This window comes from Rhinolophus sinicus, linkage group LG03 (assembly GCF_036562045.2).
Source record: "Rhinolophus sinicus isolate RSC01 linkage group LG03, ASM3656204v1, whole genome shotgun sequence".
Classification (NCBI taxonomy): Eukaryota; Metazoa; Chordata; class Mammalia; order Chiroptera; family Rhinolophidae; genus Rhinolophus; species Rhinolophus sinicus.
Window position 1 is genome coordinate 151,896,294 of NC_133753.1, and position 20,417 is coordinate 151,916,710.

General features: G+C 37.9%; 1 protein-coding gene across 1 annotated transcript in view; it reads left to right on the forward strand.

Moving 5' to 3' along the window:
- Positions 1-12,568, forward strand: part of ANKRD31 (ankyrin repeat domain 31) — a 131,743-nt gene extending 119,175 nt beyond the window's left edge. The window contains exons 24-25 of the mRNA XM_074329204.1: positions 1,255-1,357; positions 12,160-12,568. Coding sequence (XP_074185305.1) covers positions 1,255-1,357; positions 12,160-12,305 — 249 coding nt within the window. The 3' untranslated portion in view covers positions 12,306-12,568. The remainder of the gene's footprint in view (positions 1-1,254; positions 1,358-12,159) is intronic.
- The last annotated feature ends 7,849 nt before the right edge of the window (positions 12,569-20,417 follow it).

The window sequence follows — 20,417 nt, forward strand, 5'->3', positions numbered from 1 at the left end:
TTCATGGCAAGTGAAGAGGTCTGTTTCATTTCCATTCCAGGCTTTGTTGGGCCATGAGATTGAGCCCAAAGGGTACCTAACCCTTCCAAATCCCCTAGGCCTTCCTCACTCTTTTCAATAACAAGCATTTATTGACTACTCAGGCAGTATGCCAAATGCTTTCATACGTTACCTATTTTAATCTCACAACAACTTAACAAGCTGGAGGTACTTTTTTGCCAAATGCACAAACTAAGACTCAGAGAATTTAAGAATCTTACTTAGGAGCTGGGACTTCAGAGGTTTTTTGTTTTGTTTTGTTTTCAGTTTTATCAGGCACTGTGTGAAGTACCAGTGTATAAAAATGAACATGGCACAGACCCTGTCTTCAAGAAGCTTACAGTTTAATGGAAATAGATACATTAACACATGATTTCATTTACATGTGATAAGTGCCTTGACAGAAATAGAAGCACGGAAGTTATGGGAGCCCAGCGGAGGGGGTCATTACTTGAGCTTAAAGATTGTAGGAAGGCATCCTGGAGGAAGGGATGTTCGACTTGAGACTTGATGGCTTACTACAGTGCACCTGGCTTCTGGGGACATGTTATCAGACTGCCCGACAACTAAGCATGGAGAACCCAAAGGCATTCAGGCCCAGAACATTTCTGGTGGGTGTTTGCCAGTCTGCCTCAGCCCAGCCCATTCATGTGTAGATTATTTCTGGGCTCTAAGTTTTTGGGCTGATAAACAGTAGTTAAGTTCACAAACAAACCAAACCCAAAAACATGGATGTGTAGACCCAAAATGTTACTAATCGAATCAGTTAAGTATCTTGAGTTTTTGAAAAGTACCATTACCCTTATGGCTTTATTTTATTAATGCAACATTTTAAGAAATTATAAAGTAGCAAGTGCTGGATTAATGGTTGCTGAATAAGTGAATGGATGAGAGAATTAATGATATATAACAGGAGTCAACAAATTTTTTCTGTAAAGAGCCAGGTAATAAATACTTCAGTCTTAATGGGTATATGGTCTCTGTTGCAACTACTCAATCTTGTTGTAGCACAAAAGCAGCCATAGATGTTGAGTAAATGAATGGGTATCACTGTGTCCCAATAAAACTTTATTTACAAAAAAAGGTGGCAGCCAGCTTAGGCTGTGGGCTATAGTTTGCCAATATATAATATATAACAATCAATACTTTACCAAAGTTACATTTTGCTCTTTATAAAATGTATGATTTTTAAATTCTGTGCTTACTTATGTGCAGGTAACATATCTGGGGAAGGAGCTTTTAAAGTATGTTTCTGAAGAAGCGCCCACACCTCCAGAACCCAACGTGGCCCCGCAGCAACCTCCGCCTTGTCTTCCAGGTATGTGTAAACTGACACCCATTTCTTAGTTACGGGAAAAATACACCTAAACCTACTGGGAAAGTGCTCCCCCACCTTTTTTTTTTTTTTTTGGTCTTTTTCATTCGGGTGAAATGTACATAGCATTCAAATAACCATTTTAAAGTGAACACATCAGTGGCATTCAGTACATTCACAATTTTGTACCACCACCATCTCTATGTAATTCCAAAGTACTTCCATCACCCTGAAAAGAAACCCCATACCCACTCAGCAGTTACTCCCCATTCTCTACCCTACCCACAGTCTCTGGGAACTACCGCTCTGCCTTCTGTCTGTATGGATTTGCCTATTCTGAATATATCATATAAATGGAATCATGCAGTATATAACCTTTTGTGTCTGGCATCTTTCTCTCAGCATAATGCTTTCAAGGATCATCCACATTGTAATATCTGTCAGTATTTCATTCCTTTTTATGGCTGAATAATACTCCTTGTGTGTGTGTGTGTGTATACCACAATTTGTTTATTCGTTCTTTGATGAACATTTGGGTTGTTTCTACTTTTTGGCTATTAGAAATAATGCTGCTATGAACACATGTATACATATATTTGTTTGGGTACCTGTTTTCAATTATTTTGGGTATATACCTAGCAGTGGAATTGCTGTATCGTGTAGTAGTTATATGTTTAACTTTTTGAGGAACAAACTGTTTTCCACAGTAACTGAACTATTTCATGTTCCCACCAGCAATGTTTAAGGGTTCCAGTTTCTCCATACCCCCCAACACTTACTATTTGTTTGTTTGTTTGTTTGTTTGTTTACAGCACTCCATTTTTAACCACATTTAATTCTAGGAGAATTTAAGAAATGACACCTTCCCTCACAATTTCTTTCTCTGGATATATGCTGTATTTACTTTGGATAGATTTTTTTTTTTAAGCGTCATATAAAAGGGAAAAAATGGTATTTTTTTCATTCCTCCAGGCATGATTTGGTTTTCCATATTTTCTAAAAGCATATTAAAATTAATGTGCTTATTGGTGTAAACAAATGTGCTTTATCTGATGAAATAAACCTTAGCCTGGGAAAACTGAAGAGAATGTAGTCTTCACCAGTTAGCAGCAGATTTTGAAATGATGTTGGAAGGGGCAGCACACATTTTTGAAAAACAGACATAATTAATGTTATATTATGCTTCTCTGCTGTAGCGCCCCCTCTCTTTTTTCTCCAGTGTCTGTCTCGGACTAGTTGGGGATGACATAGAGAGGAGATACAAAACAACCACAGCAACAACAATAACAATAGTAATAATAATAATAATAACTGTGATCACCAGAGTCAAGAACCAAGCAGGGATTATTATCACCAGCCCTAACCAGGCACTCCAGGGTTTTTCCCTTCCTGACAACAAACCCCAATAATTCAAAGTCCTTTTCTCTCCTAACTTGATACCTAATCCACCCTAACCTCTTGGGGCCCTTCTTTGTCTCCAAAACTGACTTCAGAATAGGAGGCATTTTAACAGCCTCAAATGTGCTTTTTATCTTTTGAGGAAACAGATCTGGTAAAACTATTATAGAGAAGTTACAGGGCTTAAGAAACTGAAAGGAGTTTTTGTAGTAATTCATGGTCTACCTAATTGAATCTTGGAGTAGGGTCCAGGAACCTGACTTTTTCAAAGTGATTCTTACGCAGACAGCCTGGCTATAGACTTTGAATGTCTACTAGTACTTGATTTCTTATGCAGATAGTAATTCGAAAACTCTTGATATCTTCAGCCCTTCACTTTGATTCCAAAGCACACCCCCTCTAGTGCCCACACATTCTCTCTCACGCTCGCTCTCGCTCTCGCTCTCCCTCTTGCTCTCGCGCTCGCGTGCTCTCTCGCTCTCTCTCTCTCTCTCTCTCTCTCTCTCTCACACACACACACACACTCTTACTTGAAGAAAAGTCAAGCAAACTGTTTCTCCTCCTAGATGCTAACCTCAAGAGTCAAAGCAGAAAGATAAGTTCTTCCTTATATCACAAGGGCTACCCTCAGATTTTTCTAGTTCTAGGCAAGCATTTCCAACCCCAGCCTTCCTCAGAGGGCTCACAATTCCCCTGCTAAGTGAGCACAAAATAAAAAATGGGTTCTGAATAGCTACTTCTGTTGTCTGCAGAGATAAACAGTTTCCTGTGACTAATTTTTTTCTAGAAATCCTAATTTTCTTTTCCTTCAGATATTTAAAAAACTATCAAGGTAATTTTGAGAAATATGGAGGTGTCAGTATGCCAACTAGCTTCTTGCCGCCTTAATCTGGGAGTAGGAATCCCAGTTCCCCGCTGGCGTTCTCTGGGCTGCTGTTGGAGTTCTGTTTGAACCTTCTTGATCTAGGGTTCTTTTGTGGTACCTGACAGAAACCCGAAGACCTGGCAAGTTAGAAAAAAAAAAAAAGTGTAAACTAACCCTATTACAAGCAAAGCGTTCAGGACAGAATCTTTCTCCCTCTTTTGCATATCAGAATGTGGTCATGGGAGCCATGGCTCTGAAGGAAAAATAAGCCCTGTGGATTTTATCAGCCTACATCAGATCATGAACAGAATCTGTTCTCTTGAACTCTTGTTGATCACACACTTCAGAATAGTGGGGTTTTTTTGGCATAAGGGGAACTAAAAAGAGCTATTTACATTCCCCATAACTACAATTCCCCATGCATTCTGGTTTGACCAGGGCAGTCCCTAATCCAGCCAAATTATTAGTAGCACTCTCTTTCATTTTCAGACGTGCCTTGTTTAGATTACCCAGTACAGCAATCAAGCAAATAGGTGTTGGAAAAATGAAATTTGGACAAGGTTTAAAAAAGGAGAGAAACTTCAATTTCATTTACTTTTATAAGTGTATAGATTCTAACATACTATATTGTTCAAATAGATGGTCAAATCTTATACATATCACTCTACAGTATAAATAATTGCTGGTTACCTAGTTTTAATCCCCTGATAGACTGAGAAGATCTTTGAGTTTAGAGGGACTTTGATGGGGTCTTCTATTTCTCAATGCCTGGCACACAGTAGCTTCACTGAACAATGTTTATTGAATGAATGAATGAATGAATGAGTGAGTGAATGAATGAATGACTATGATCCAAAGGACTGCTATTTTAAAACTGGATTTACTTGCGATTGACTATCTTTTTTTTTTAATTTTTATTGGGGAATATTGGGAAACAGTGTGTTTCTGCAGGGCCCATCAGCTCCAAGTCGTCCTTCAGTCTAGTTGTGGAGGGTGCAGCTCACTGACCCATGTGGGAATCAAACCGGCAACCCTATTGTTCAGAGCTCATGCTCTAACCAACTGAGCTATGCGGCTGCCCAATGATTGGCTGTCTTAATACCCTGTTTCCCCAAAAATAAGACCTAGCTAGACAATTGGCTCTAATGGGTCTTTTGGAGCAAAAATTAATATAAGATCCAGTATTATATTTATTATGTTATGTTATGTTATGTTATGTTATGTTATGTTATGTTATGTTATGTTATGTTATGTTATGTTATGTGATGTTATGCTATGTTATATTATACCCGGTCTTATAGTAAAATAAGACCAGGTCTTACATTAATTTTTGCTCCAAAACATGCATTAGAGCTGATTATCCGGCTAGGTCTTATTTTCGGGGAAACACGGTAGGTGAACATGACTAGATCTCACAGGCTATAATGGAATTTGTGGTGAAGAATTCAACAAACGGTAAATGGGATTTTGATTAGTTAATATTATCTTATTTATCTGAATTTTCTGCATCTAAATGTGAAATATGTGTGATGGCCCTTCACATTATCTCAACCAGAAATTTTAAGAGAACTATCTCACCCTTCCCTCTTTCTCCCCCTCTTTATGAGAAATCATAAAGAAATATGTCTAGCTTTGATAACCAACATTTTCTAAACATCTTTAATAAGATTATATATATTGACATTTTGTGGGACAAATAGCAGCAACCTTAATATTCACTTTATTTCTACATATCATTTTGGATATACAGTATCAAGAAAGTCCTGAGTCATGAAGATGTGATAAAAGGTTTTAATCTTGTCATTTAAAACTTTCTTCAATGAATCAGAGATGATGGAAGAGCTTTATTCTGAGTTCCACACAAAAACTAGTTAAATTGGTAACTCAAGTCAATCTATTGATGGACTTGAGTGTTAAAATGTAGTATATTAACAAATTTGAGGGTATATGTTGTTTCTAACCCAGGATTTTCAATACATAAACACAAGACTTTAAAAATGAAATTCTGTTGATGAAATCTCTGAAGCACCAATCTCTAACGTCTTTTTTAAGCTTTAAAATGGAGTGAGTTTATGGTACATTTTCCTTTGAAATTTCGCAACTTCATCCCAAGCCTCTCTCCTGCTGTCTGCTTGGCTATAGTTCCTCTTCTGTGTTATTAAGGGACTCTTCACTGATATTTCAGTATAATTAGGAAGGAGGGAAAAATGAACATTACCAAACTTCTACATAATTTGTGATCACCGTGTACAGACATAGCGACATATTTTTCACAAAGTTCTTTAAAAAAACAACAATGTTCTGTTTATATACTATTACATTTTACTATTTGTTTACCTGGAAAGCCAATTTTATGTATTTATGTCCCTGTCACCAAAGTACCAAGACACTCAAAATACATTTGGCTAAATGAATTCATCTAAGAGAAAAAAAGAGAGTATCTTCCTGAAATCTTTCTTTTCCCAAGCCATCATTTAATGCACACTAATTATAGAATTTTCTTTCATGGGGCCTAACATCTTTTGTTCATTGGAAAATAGAACATGCTCTCTTTTGTTTTTAATAAAAATGGTCTTACTGGTAATCTGTTGTAAATAAATGACTAAAGAGTTTTCATCATTTCGGTGATGTTTTTGTGCTTCATTTCTGTGTAAAAGTATAAGTAATATAGCACAAACATTCACAGGTGCTTCTGTTTTATGTGGTTAAGAACTTCTTAAACCTTAAACACCCAAGGAAGATGGCTGCCTGATAACAGAGCAGACGGTGTTTATTTCAGCTCCTATTTACAACTCTTGATTCTTTTTCATTATTTTCATCATAATTGTTTTCATACTGGTATCATGATTAATACTCCTTTGACCTAATTCATAAAGTGGAGGATACAGCTACTGATGGGGAAGAAAGAGAAGAAAACTATCTGTTGAGCACCTGCCATGCGCCTGATTATTTACATACATTAGGCCATGTGGGAGCTTCTTTTTAGTAGAATTCAGGATTCATGTCTGTACAACAAAGGCACAAAAGACCACACTTTACTTATAAAATTAGTACCTCAAACCGAATTCAGCTTAAGGAACCACCTATTAAATTTCAGTTTTCCCCAAAGAATGAGGGCTTAAGTAGTTTTAAACTTCAAAATATAATGTTCAACTTTATTTCTTGATTCTAGTATAGTTTCACAGACAGCTTTTGATCTTGTCAATGTGGATCTATATCAAATTATTCATTTAGTTTTAAATATCAAATCATATAATACTCCATCACCATACTTATCCTTTAGGATCCCCTTATTTTTAAAAGGCATTCAGCTTTGTATTTAAATAGCCATGATAGAATTTTTCCCCCAGATTGTAGTTTTACAATCTATTAAAATAATTCTTAATCATTTTGCCTTTGATTGGAATTATATTTCTAATCTAGAATGAGAACGTACATATAAGTATGTTCTTTTTCCATTTATAAATAGAGTCAGCAAAGTTTCATCCCATAATTCTAATGAAATGCAGAATGCTTAGTTTGTAAGAATGGGTTCTAGAAGTCTGAATTCAATAATCTTAGTTAAAAGTGAACCTTACATATCAACTAATCTTGAGTCTGTTTTATAGATGATGAAACTCAGAGCCAAAGAGGTAAAATGGGTTAAATGAAAAGAGTTTATAGGTCAGTGATATTTCAGAAGTAAACCATCAGTTAAAATAACAAATCTAATTATTTTTACTTTTGATCTACTAATGGAAAATTTTTTAAAATAGAGGAAAAAGAAGAATAAAAGTCAAAAATATTTTAACCTAATTAACTTGTCATTTTTGAAGTGCTAATTTGGGCAACTAAATAATATGAATGGTTGCATGAGCCCATTTCTTTTGCCTGGTGATGAAGCTAGCAATTTAAGTATACTGGTAGAGACTAGCTAATAATTGGTGATATTACTTGAGGAAGATTTATTTCTCCCTATCTGTGCATGAGCAGAATGGCTCCTTAGCTGTGCAATTCTTGTTGGAGATGAGGGACAAGAAGAGCCAAATGTCCGTGTAAATGGCTATTTTCCTGGTTGTACTGAGCTGCTAAATATGTTACTGTTTATAAATTTTATTTTAAGATCTCAGAGGCCACTGATTTTGCCTAGGGAATCTACTTCGAGTAAATGTAAAAATCAAATGGAGAAGGGTTTCTATCCATCAGTGGGGTAAATTGGTGGTCTTTACTATGGTTCCTAATGGAAAAATTATTTGTCACAAAGCTGCAAGAAGATGTCCATGTTTATCATTACAAAGAAGATGGCAATTACTTGACCAAAGAAGGGTTTAAGTTAACTACTTCTTAGGGTTCTAATTTCTCATTCACAAAAATTCTTTCAGTGGTAGAGCCTCACTTTTAATTCTCTTAAGTCCTCCTGTTTCTTTTAGGCTCTAGAACCAGGAGATGTCTGGCCCCTTAAGCAGAACTAGATATGCAAGCGCTATTCCACTTAATCCTCCCCACAGAGAGGACTGGAAAAACTAAATAGTAGATATGTCAGACTGCTTAAGTCTATGTATGTGTGTATATTCCTAGTATTACAGTGTTTTACCTGTCAGTTTCTATTTCTGCAGAGCACAACAGCTTAGTTTTTCTAAGATGTTTTCATGGAACAATGACAATTACTAATGGACCCCAAGTAAAAGCATCTCCTATAAAGATACTCAATTAAACATGTGATGTCTGAGTCTTGCTGCTTCATTCCCTCTCTCAACTCCCTACCTCCAACATGACTGGCAGGGCTAGAGTAGAAGAAAAACTTCAGTGTTTGAGAACTTGCAGTTTGGAGGCAAATCTTCCTGGTGTGTCCTTCTCAGTCTCTTTACCTGTTCCCATCTCTCCTCGCTGGCCCAAAGCTTGGTGAGAGTCGTAAGGGTTGAAGTGAGAGCACAGACTGGATTGTTCAGTTTTCTTTTTTGTTTAAGTGTCTATATTTTGTGAAACCTGTTAAGTAACATTAAGTAACAGTGAGTATACTGAGTACTATAAGTGAATTATTAAATCAAGAAAATAAAATCTAAATCTGTTTTCTAACTAATTGGATTTTTTCCTTTTCTTGTCTTACATAGTTGTGCAAGGAGTAAAGTATTAAAAAGTGCTGGGCAACTGTGATATTATTAGAGTACAGAAAGAAATTACAGACAGATGTGATATACTCTGGATTGTTATCATTGGTTATCTGAGCAGGAGGGGGAAGCAGGACAGGCAGAAGGTGGGGGAAAGGCCACATTCCATGCATATACACAGGTAAAACATTAAAAACTCAGCTACAGAAGCCCTCAAGCCAGCAGACACATCCCAGAATATGCTACAGAGTGAGTCCAGATCAGGGCCTGCAGAAAAGAACTTCAGTTCTAGAACTGTTCCCTTGGCTACAGTAGTTACAGCTTATTGTTTATTTCTCAAAAGACTAATAATAGAACCCACAATATATTTTCATTTATTTAAAGTAGGTATAGTAAGTACACTACATGTATGTTTCATTTTTTTTAAAAAGAAAAAGCAAACAATTTTAAAAATATTAGGTTGATGCAAAAGCAATTGCGATTTTTACAGTTATTTTTAACCTTTCAAACTGCAATTACTTTTGCATCACCCTAATATATACTAGCATTCATGCTTTCAGGTAGAGATATAGATATAGATATATAGATATAGATATGTCTCTACATATATATATATATATATATATATATATATATATATACAGAGAGAGAGAGAGAGAGAGAACAAAGGTTTGCTCACCTTCAGAAAAAGAAGAAAAGTTAGTGAAGTTCTTTGGCTCTATCTTCGTTGAATGTTATTTGCCTGGAATTATTCCAATAATTTTGAAGCTTGTACTATTATGTAATAAAATAACCTAGCAATTGTATAGTTATTTAAAATTTAATTCAAACTGGGATTATAAATTTGCAATCAATTGGCTGTATTCTTACATTTCCTTACATGGGGATTATTCTGTTTAGCTCAGCTTCAGTACGTGTGTGTTTTTTGTTATGTTTGTCCCCCCACCCCACAGATACATTGGGAATTTTCTTGTGGATAACAACAAAGGAAATTGTGGTCAGGCCAGCTAAAGGTGCAGGATCCTGGGAAAGCACACAGTATGTGGCAGCACTGGCGGGAATGAAATGGATAGGAAAGCCCATGGTGGACGGAGTTCAGAGATACCTAGTACAGCAGAGGTGGTAGCGGAGAAGGAAAAGGCAGCAGAAGATGGTGAGAGGTCAAGGTGATGAGAATAGGTGTTTTGTGAGGATTGGCCTTTTTTTCCTTCCTGTCTGATCATTATGGAAAGGAGGCTGTTCTATAATGAACTAGGAGATGGTCTTAATGCTGTGTTTTGTGATGTGACATGCATATTCCCAGAGCTTCATGTCCATGGGTTTACCCAGGAAATGGCTACTGAGGAGCCACTTGCAGTTTTCCTAAAGTCCTCAGTTTGTAGGAAATTGAGAAATGTAATATGCTGCCAGTGAACTTGAGTGGAGATGGGGGTGGGATTTGGGCTTCCATGCCCTCCGTGTTCCTTTGAAAGAGAAGCCAGATGCAGGGCTACTAACAGAATGTCTACCACTTAAGTCTGGGAGGTATCATGGCTAACCTGTTGAAAATGATAATAGTAAATCAAAATCATCTCACACTACTGACCTTCGTAACAAGGTCAGCCCTGCCAAAAAAGAGGAGGTGGGCCTAAAATGGTCCCTTTCTCTTAATTCATTACAGCCTGTAAGGGAGAGAGAAAGCTCAGGTTCATGTCTGAGCAAAGCTAGTTTAGAGTGTAAAGTAATATTGAATAACACTTTACAGTTTTACAGAAAGATATGTGGTATTTTCTCTTGCCAAAGATAGATGATGCAAATGGTAAGGCAAAGGGACAAACATGGTTAACATTAGCATTGTTTTATTGAAAACAAATACTTACCTGAAAGTGCTGTTTTCCTAACAATTTTGTTACATCATCTCAAGCATCCCAAGATTGGGCCACTCTGTTTCCAGCATCAGTTGGGAAGATGGGCGTGTTGCTTTGTCTGGAGCTACTGCCTACCATTATGTGGTTTTGTTGGCGACCTTCTCTCTGTGAACGCTATGGTGATGGTTTCTTGTTACCAGTAAGATGAAGCCCCTCATGCGCTCCTGGCCCTCTCTTACAGGTGCCTGTATTTAGGTCTGACTTTTGAGGCAAAGTCTACTCTTGGAAAGACAGTAGGTTTTCTGTGCATCCCATCCTTGCTGTGATGAAACTAAGCTAACCTTAATGAAATGAACTTAACATTTAAAGCCTTATTTCTGTGTGTGTTTTTCTGAAAGAAGAATGCTCCTCACCTCGAACTTTTGTGAGATAACCTTGTTTCAGAAAATCTACAAAACAAGGCTGCTAATAAGAGAATTATTATGTTTTTATATGGACCATGTGTAAAAAAGTTAAAATTCTTTGGGTTGTGACAGTTTAAACCCCAAATCAGATTGGCTTAACCCTCTACCCCAAAAAAGGAATTCTATTGACTCATGTACATGAAAGACCAGGAATAGGTCTTCAGTCTTAATCCAGGGTTCAAACAGCATGACTAGCACCCAGTTTCTCTTGCTTTCCATTTCTCAGCTGCATCCCAACAGTCTCCTCTCATCATCCCAGAGCTACCTGTTTCCAGGTTCAAGTTCAGGGGGGAAGAACATGGATGTGACTCTCCCAGAAGACCCAACAAAGATCTCTTGAATCTCACCTCACTCTAAATGGGTCATGTTTTCATCCCTGAATCAATGCCTGCTCACTGATTGGCTTAGATATAAATAAATCAGGGGGCTGAGAACAATTTCACATGGGCCAAGTGTGGGGGAAAGGGTGGTTCTCCAGAGGCAAATTAAGGTGGGGTTGCCATTGAAAGGATAAATAGATACTAGGCATCAAAAGCACCAGGTGCCCACACAGATGTGTAATTATGTAAACATTTGCATTGCTTAGAATTATGGATAAAGCTCTTGGACTGTATGGTATGTCTCACCGAAGCTGCCTGGCAAAGATCACACCCACATTGGTGCCAGCTGTGCAATGCGATGCAATTTGCTGAATAATGTATAGCTCAGATAGCCCTCTGACAAGGGAGTCTAGTCTCTCAGCCTGTCAGGGAGGTAAGAAACCAGTTTTAGGGTCATTGACTTCCAGACTGAAAACAGGCTTCTTTTTCCCAAGATCAGCCAAAGTTGATTTACAGCTTATCTCTGGTATAGAAAATGGAGTGAGAGAGGAATGACCTGATCAGAAAGCCTGTTACCGTGTTTCCCTGAAAATAAGACCGGGTCTTATATTAATTTTTGCTCCAAAAGACTCATTAGGGCTTGTGTTCAGTGTATGTCATCATGAAAAATCATGCTAGAGCTTATTTTCCGGTTAGGTCTTATTTTCGGGGAAACACGGTATGTGTGCTCATAGACTTGACTGGGGTCTAGGATTTGCAATAAGTACCTTTAAATCTTATTTTTTTAAAGGCAGTTTTTAATTTATTTATACTTCTTTAAACAGGAACTTCCAGAGAGTCAATGCAGAGCATCCCACATTATCTACAAATAAATGAAATACTATTAGTCAGCAATCAAGAATTTCTCCCGTGCCATATAATGGATCAGCATTGGAAGTTCTATGTGGAATGTGAGGAGCTAACATTCTAAAGCCTTGTTTTCTTAATAGTTTATTAAGTATTAGTTCATATTATTAACTAACATTCACATTTCATCTTCTGTAGTGTGGGGGGCCAGTTTTAACATGCACTTAAGATGTGTGTTTACTGTTGGAAGAAAAAATATAACTCTTCAGCTATTGAAGCGAGATACTTTTTTGCCATTGAAATAAAAGCATTTTTGAAATAAGCCATATTGACTCTGTGGCTTTCTTTTTACTAACATAAACTTAAAACTAATCTTTCGATCAACACTTCTACCTTTGTATAAATAACAGTTATTATCCCTTAAGGGAAGTAAGGATACTAATAAGAGTGATGATTGGTCTGGAAAATGAATCTAATTAAAACAAGAACTTAAAGTCCCAACACTTTTCCCAATTTACTTTGAAATTTATTGTGAAATCAAAATTTGAAATTTTGAAAGATGTTTAAGTTCCTTAAAATTTAGCATAGATAGAATTGCAACTGTGATGAATCTTAGAACAAAAAATATGAATCAAGTGTTGACTTAGAGGCTGATTATTTTAAATAGGATGTACTTCACCTTTGACTTTTGCTACATTTTCATGAACTTTGTTTTTTGTTTTTTTGTTTGTTTTTTAAGAAAGATATATTCCAGAACTTTATAAATTTTCCCAAGGGTCTGTCTTGATGCTTTGATAGCCATCTTATTCTTTACTTATTTTCCATCATCCCAGGCTCCCAAATAAGCTTCATGCCTCTGTGACCTAATTCTATCCCTTCTCTCTCGTTTGAATAGAGAAGCCAAAATTCCAATAAAAATTACTCTAGCAAGTGGTGATATAGTGTTGCTTTTTTGATAATTTCGTATTTTAAATATATACAATCTTAAATATCTTTAGAATATACAAGAAACTGGTTAAGAGTTACCTGTGAAGAGAAAAAATTATGAGGCTGAAGAACTGAAGGGTAAGGAAGGCTTTTAATGACATGTACCCTTTGCCAAATTTTGAAATTGGTACCGTGTATGTTCTTTCTATTCAGATAAAAATATTAAATATCTGAAAAGAAAGTACCTAGAAAGATTTGCCTATTAATGAAAGTATAAAGATATAAAATAGGTCATTTTATTTTTCTTCTTTTGACAATCCGTTGAAAATGTTCAGGATAGAATAATCCTGTATGTTGTAATATTTGAGAACTGACAAGAAGTTTATTCCATTATCATTTTCTTAGACTACTCTGTTTTTCTAATCCTTGAATAATCTACATGAGGTGGTCTATTTGGCTTTTAGTATTTAAGGAGATATTTAAAACTTGGGCCATTTGGGAATATAGGTACTAACATGAAAATTGTATATATAAGTAAGTGAAAAATGGAAATCGTTAGACAATGCAAATACTGGTTGTGTTAAATAAAAATGATATGCATTTGAGTGCATGTATAATATACATAGCCATATACATATATTTATATTATGTATGCTATATATACTTTATAAGCTAAGAAATGTGTATTTGTATGTATAAATATGTGGGGTGGGGTATGTTGAGTAAAAGGTCTGGAATGCTACAAATAAAACTATGCAATGCAGGTCCCTAGGACTTTTTTTCAATTACAGTTGACATATATTAGTTTCAATTTACAACATAGTGACTAGACATTTATATAACATACGAAATGATCACCCCTTTAAGTCTAGTACTCCCCAACACACACATAGTTATTACAACATTATCAAACCACATTTCCTGTGCTGTACTTTACCTCTCTACGACTATTTTGTAATTGCTAATTTGTGCATTTTAATCCCTGGTGGAAGGATACTTTTGCAGTTTACTTTCAACTTACACACACACACACACACACACACACACACACACACACACACATTTATTTTGTAATTTAAAAGCTATTTTTAAAAGAATAGCTTAAAAACAGGTTATTTTATTTAACGATCATAATTTATAAAAACCATATATTCTAAGTTCATACTACAAGAAATCTTGCAATCTTGTTTTTATTTTAGTGATCAAATTCTTAAACTTAATTTTCCAAGCCCGTTTAAAAATTTTATATACCAACTAGAAACTGACATAATACGTAGAGCCCTGAGGCACGCTGAGTATTGTCCAAACTAAATGGCAAAAGGGTCTACTCCAACCACAGGTAGGGTCCAGAGAACAGTTTTACCTCAGATCATCCCTGCGAGAAGACAGGGCGATTTGAGGTGCTCTCTTTAGATGTTTTGCCTATTCTGGGTTCTAAATGAAACCCTCAAGCTTCTGACCCTTGCCGTATAAGGGACCTCCAAGAGTATCTAATAAGCCTATCTTCTACCTGATATTTCTATAAAACTAACTTCTGGTACAACCCCAGGATCCTCCATATTCAACAAGGAAACCTATTCCCTTTCAGACAGGTCGTCCTAAATGTTAGAAAGCTGGAACCCCAATGTCCAGGCCTGACAATCCTCTTATAAAATTATAAAATACTTCCTTTTAAGACTTGACTAATTAGGGTACAAGTTTCTACTGGCCTGATTGCTGGGGATGTACAAGCATACAAAGGTCTGACTATTATGTTCACAAACTTGTTGCAACGACGTTGCTAACCTTTTTTTTTTATATCAGGGATTATTCATTAAGAATTTGTACCAACTGGACAGTTAACCAGTTTACTATTTGGAAGTGCTGAAAAGGCTGCGTGAAAAAGTTAGACGACCTGAACTTTTCGCCAACAATTCATGCTCTTGCATCACGACAATGCACCAGCTCACATGACACTGTCTATGAGGGACTTTTTAGCCAGTAAACAAATAACTGTATTGGAACACCTTCCCTACTCACCTGATCTGGCCCCCAATGACTTCTTTCTTTACCTGAAGATAAAGGAAATATTGAAAGGAAGACATTTTGATGACATTCAGGACATCAAGGGTAATATTACATCAGCTCTGATGGCCATTCCAGAAAAAGAGCCAAAGTTGCTTTGAAGGGTGGACTAGGCCCTAGCGTTGGTGCATAGCTTCCCAAGGGGAGTACTTCGAAGGTGACCGTAGTGATATTCAGCAATGAGGTATGTGGCACTTTTTCTAGGATGAGTTCACGAATTTAATTGTTCCACGTTGTATATCGTCCTTTTCTTCTCAGTTCTCTTTCATTCAGTCCCTTTGACTTCCCCTCCTGAATTCAGTCCTTTATCAGTGCATATCTAGAGTATGTAACAGCAATTCTATCCCATTTCTCTCATCCCAGTTCTTCTAAAAAAAAAAATCTGCTGCACACGGTGCCAAATTATGCTTCTTAAAGACCTACCTTACTTCCCTGCTGTAGCAAAAGTAAAACCTAGGCCCAGCAGGCAAGGCCCCCTACTCTCTTGTCCTGACATAACCTTCCAGCAGCATTTCCCAATCATCTCTAACCTTTGATTCAGTCTTAAACTGTGTTTTTTTTTGTCCCTGTTATGGGCTTAATTGTGTCTCCTCAAAATCCATGTGTTGAAGTCCAAAATCCATGTGTGGAAGTACCCAAGAATGTAATTGTATTTGGAGATAGGGCCTTTAAAGAGGTGATTAAATTAAAATAAGGCTGTTAAGTTGACCCTAATACAGTTTGATTATTGTCCTTGTATGAAGAAATTTGGACACACCAAGGGACCCTAGGGATGCACCTATGCCCATAAAAGATCATGTAAGCAAAAAGGTAGCCGCCTACAAACCAAGGAGAGAGGCCTCTGAATTATTTCAACCCTGCTGACTCCTTGATCTTGGACTTCAACCCTCCAGAACTATAAGAAATACCTTTCTGTTGCTTAAGCCACCCAGTTAGTGGTATTTTGTTATGGCACCCTTAGCAAACTAATACAATCCCTAACTCTCCTTACATTTGCTTACACTACCTGGAATGTCCCCTCTCACCTCTGCCCATCTATAATATGTTGTCCTTATTCTTTGAGCCCTCTCTTCATATGTGACCTCCTGTGTTGCTTTCTCAGGCCACCCAAACTGAGCACTTAATTTGTACTGCTTGGTATCATTAGTTTTCTTTTCATGGCTTATCTCTCCCAAGTAGCTGGAAAACTTGTCAAGATCAGGTTTAGGGTTTTACACTTTGTATTTCCTATAATATCTCGAACACACTGATGCTCAAGAAATAGCAATCAGGGTGTTTTCGAGTACAATAACAGAAAACTACCCAGAACGACTTAAGCAGTAAGGAAAATGTAAGCAGTAAGGTAAGAACTTTAGGGCTGATCAATTCTTCAGCTCAACAATGTCGCGTTTCCATCTTCCTTCCAGCTGCCCTCACAGCGCAAGGATGGCTCTGCCATTACATGCAGAAACTAGAAGAAGCATCACTAGAAGAAGAAATGAAGTATTTTCTTCCAATGCACATCTTTTTGGAAAGAAACCTTCCCTGCACACCACCACGCCCAGAATGGTGTCTCACCATTTTATGGCCAGAATTGTACCATCTGCCTGTTCCTAATTCAGTCACTAGCCAGGTAAGCAGGGTTACCTTGGTTGTCTGAAAGAAGTAAGTATGTCCCCATGTGCGGGAGAGTAATCAGCTGTAAAGACTCCAGACTGCCAGTAAAATGAACTGCGTATGAGGGGAAGCGGTTGGGGTAAGAGCTCATGTTTACTGAGCACTTTATACCAGTCATTGTTACAAGTGCTTTCCATGTATTAACTCATTTAATCCTCACCACACCCTATGAGGTAGGAAATATTATCCCCATTTTACAGATGAGGAAATGGAGGTACAGGATGAAGTAACTTGGCCCAAAAAGTCACACAGTTACCAAATGGTACGGCCAGGTGTCAACCTGGTGATCTGGCTTCAGGACTCATGCTATTAGGCACCACGTATTTCCTCTCTCTCAACCAAAATATCTGCCTGAAAATATATGTTAAATGACTAAAACAGTGTTGACATCATGCTGAGTAGTGGTGACTATTGACATCTTCCACCTACACATTCTGAGGAAGTCAGTGTTTGCTCACTTTGTTGGATGACAGGCAGTGAGGGAATGCGGAGCCACTCATTGGTGGAAAATGGAATGTAGAAGTCTTCTGGGATGAGTTTCAACATGAACACAGTGGTATGTGCTCTTGGGCGCTCTCTTTTTCAATCTAGGGAGTTCCAGATATAAAGAACGAGTAAAGCTTTATTTAGCTGAGATACTGCCAAAACTCACCTGTCACGGGCACCATCCTGTTTTTAAATGAATGCATGTGCCCTTAGGACCTGGATTTTAAATCCCTTTGGATTTTCAAGTCTATGAGGGCTTGCAGCACATAACTTCCACATTTGTTTCTTTGGACTCCCTTTCTTCCTAATTCTTCTTACCTCATTTTTGTTAAAGCCTATTTTACAGAAGGAAACTGGGAACATATCTGTCTTAAATACATAAAAGCCAAAAAATGTAAGTTTCTGCTAAAACTTGATCATAATGTTCTCATGTCCTTAATTCTCTTACCACTTAAATCAGAGGAACAGAATGTGAGGCCAAATCAACTTGCCTCAGTCTTAATTTAAGGCCCAAGTTCAGGCTGGTGGTGAACCTCCAATTTCCTTGGACATATTTGTAAGTTTATCTTCTTTCATTTTGGCTGCTTTGCCAGGGACTTTAAAGTCGGACCCGTAGATGCAGACATTTGAAGCTGTAATGTAAATAGTGGTGCTTGTAAAGGTAAAAGCAGTTAACATTTCTGTTTCTAGATGTTCACAAGCCGCCTTAAGGTTCCCTGACACATGACAGTTTGGCTGAGATCGGAAGTTACGTCATGTCCCTTCAAAGCTGGAGGTAAGGAAGTGGTAAGGCGAGTTACCTAGCTGGTGGGTGAACCCCACCATCTGCATCTCAGCACAGCTTTTTTGTTCTCTGTTCATTATTGCCTACACGTTACGTGTCATGAAAAGATTAAACAGAACAAAACAAAGTGTTTCTTTGTGTAAAAATGGCCCCAAAAGATATGTTGGTGATGGAAATGAATAGATTTAAGGAAACGTTGGTTCTTAGCACTCCCCCCATAACTCCCCCCATAACCACCACCAAAAAAGGGAGCTGCAGGATAAGTAAGAATAGACCGTCAAATTTGGAAGAGCCCACTCTGTGCCACAAGTGATTTTGTGTAGTGATGCACGCCCAGAGAGCCCCTAGCTCTCTTACTGTGGACTTCCTTTTCTTTTAGAAGCCACGTGGAATAACGTAAGCCCCTCAGTCGGAATACAGGGCAAAGGCCACTTACCTCTCCCACTTCAGGTACCGCTATTTCTCTACATTTTCTCAAGAACAGACTGATGCTCTTCTATTGTAGCTACATTTCTGTGAAAATCCATCAGCCTGCTGGTCAGCTTGGTCCCTGATGGATGCTCTTAACCAGTAGTGCTGTCACCACCTCCCACATCCCTCTGCCTCATGCTAATCACACCCCACCTGGTCCTTCCCCAAAGCACTACACACCCCAGCTGTGGCACAGGCTTCACGGAAGGCTTGGTGGGAAAGGGGGAGGGGTTGTATGTAGCACAGCACAGCAAACAACTTAGAAATGACTGAACCTGGTCTCGACCACAGGGAATTTCTCCTTGATGTTCTCTTCACAGCCAGCCTTGGACGAGGCAGTATAGGACAGTGGATAGAGTGCAGGCTCTAGGCTGACATCCTGGCTCCACCACTCACTACTGTGTTTCCCTGAAAATAAAACCAAGTCTTATATTAATTTTTGCTCCAACAGACACATTAGGGCTTATGTGCAGGGGACGTCATCCTGAAAAATCATGCTAGGGCTTATTTTCCAGTTAGGTCTTATTTTCGGGAAAACTCAGTAGTCATGGAAGCTTGGGACCTTCCCTACGTCTCATTCCATGTCTGTAAATGGAGCTACCAATGTCCCTTCCTCCTGAGATGTTTGTGAGGGTTAATTGGTGTAAAGCAGGCAGCCTACTGGCTGGCACATAGTGATTGCTCAATAAATGATAGCGGTTGTTATTATAAGGACTAAATTGCCTCTGATTAACAATCCTGCTGTGTTTGTCTCTCTCTCTCTCTCTCTCTCTCTCTCTCTCTCTCACACACACACACACACACACACACACACACTTCTATCCCCATTACAGCAAAATCTTTCACAGTGAGTGTGGGCCTCAGTGATTTCTTAAGCTCCCCAGGTGATTCTAACATGCAGCCAGGTTGAGAACCACTTCTATAGACTCTTTCCTGTATTACCTATCACCTTTCTCCAGGCCTACAGGAGAAAGTCAGGATTCTCCTGTATCTTCCTCCATTTTATTATAAGCATAGCATTTTGGCTCTCTGTGACTCACCCCTACCCATTTGGCTTTGCCCAGGGGACCTCAGCTTTCTCATCAAAATATTCTTGTAGGTGTTCTCTGCTCCAGCCATGATATACAAGGTATTACATTCAATTGTTTCTTTAAATAACACTTTTTTTTTTACAACAGCAAAAAGTGACTGTAATTCTCCACAAACTGGGTTATTGTATGAGTCCCTGCACATGCCCCTTCCAGAGTAGAAGATCAAGGATTCCCGCTGAGGGATACAACAACTTGGAAGCCACTGAAGCACAACATAGCAATGTACTTGGAAGTACTTATATTATAAAATATTTCTACAGATCTTAGGGGGTCTACAGCCTTCACTACACATTAGAATTACCTGATGAGCTTTAAAACCTGGCCCAGATCTGAGCCCAACCCCCGAGATTCTAATTTCATTGTTCCAGAGTATTTGCATCTGTGCATCAGTATTTTTTTAATGTCCCCCAAATGATTCCACTGAGCAGCCACTCCCCTCTGGAACCTGCTCTTATCACTTCACTTTTCTCTCCTATCTGCCATCAGTCACTGCATTAATCTTGTGTTTCCCACACTGCCCCGTTAAAAGAATCACCTATGATGCCTCTTAAAAATACAGATTCCTGGGCCCCACTCCAGGCTTACTGAATCAGAATCTCCAGGGAATTTTTTTGACAGGTACCTAAGTAAGTCTTACCAGGCAAATGTGGAAAATGCTACATTAATCCAAGTTATCTTAGCCCATTTTCAGTTGATTAATATGTACTTTATTCATTTAAAAAATATTTAATAAGAACCTAATATGTGCCCAACATTG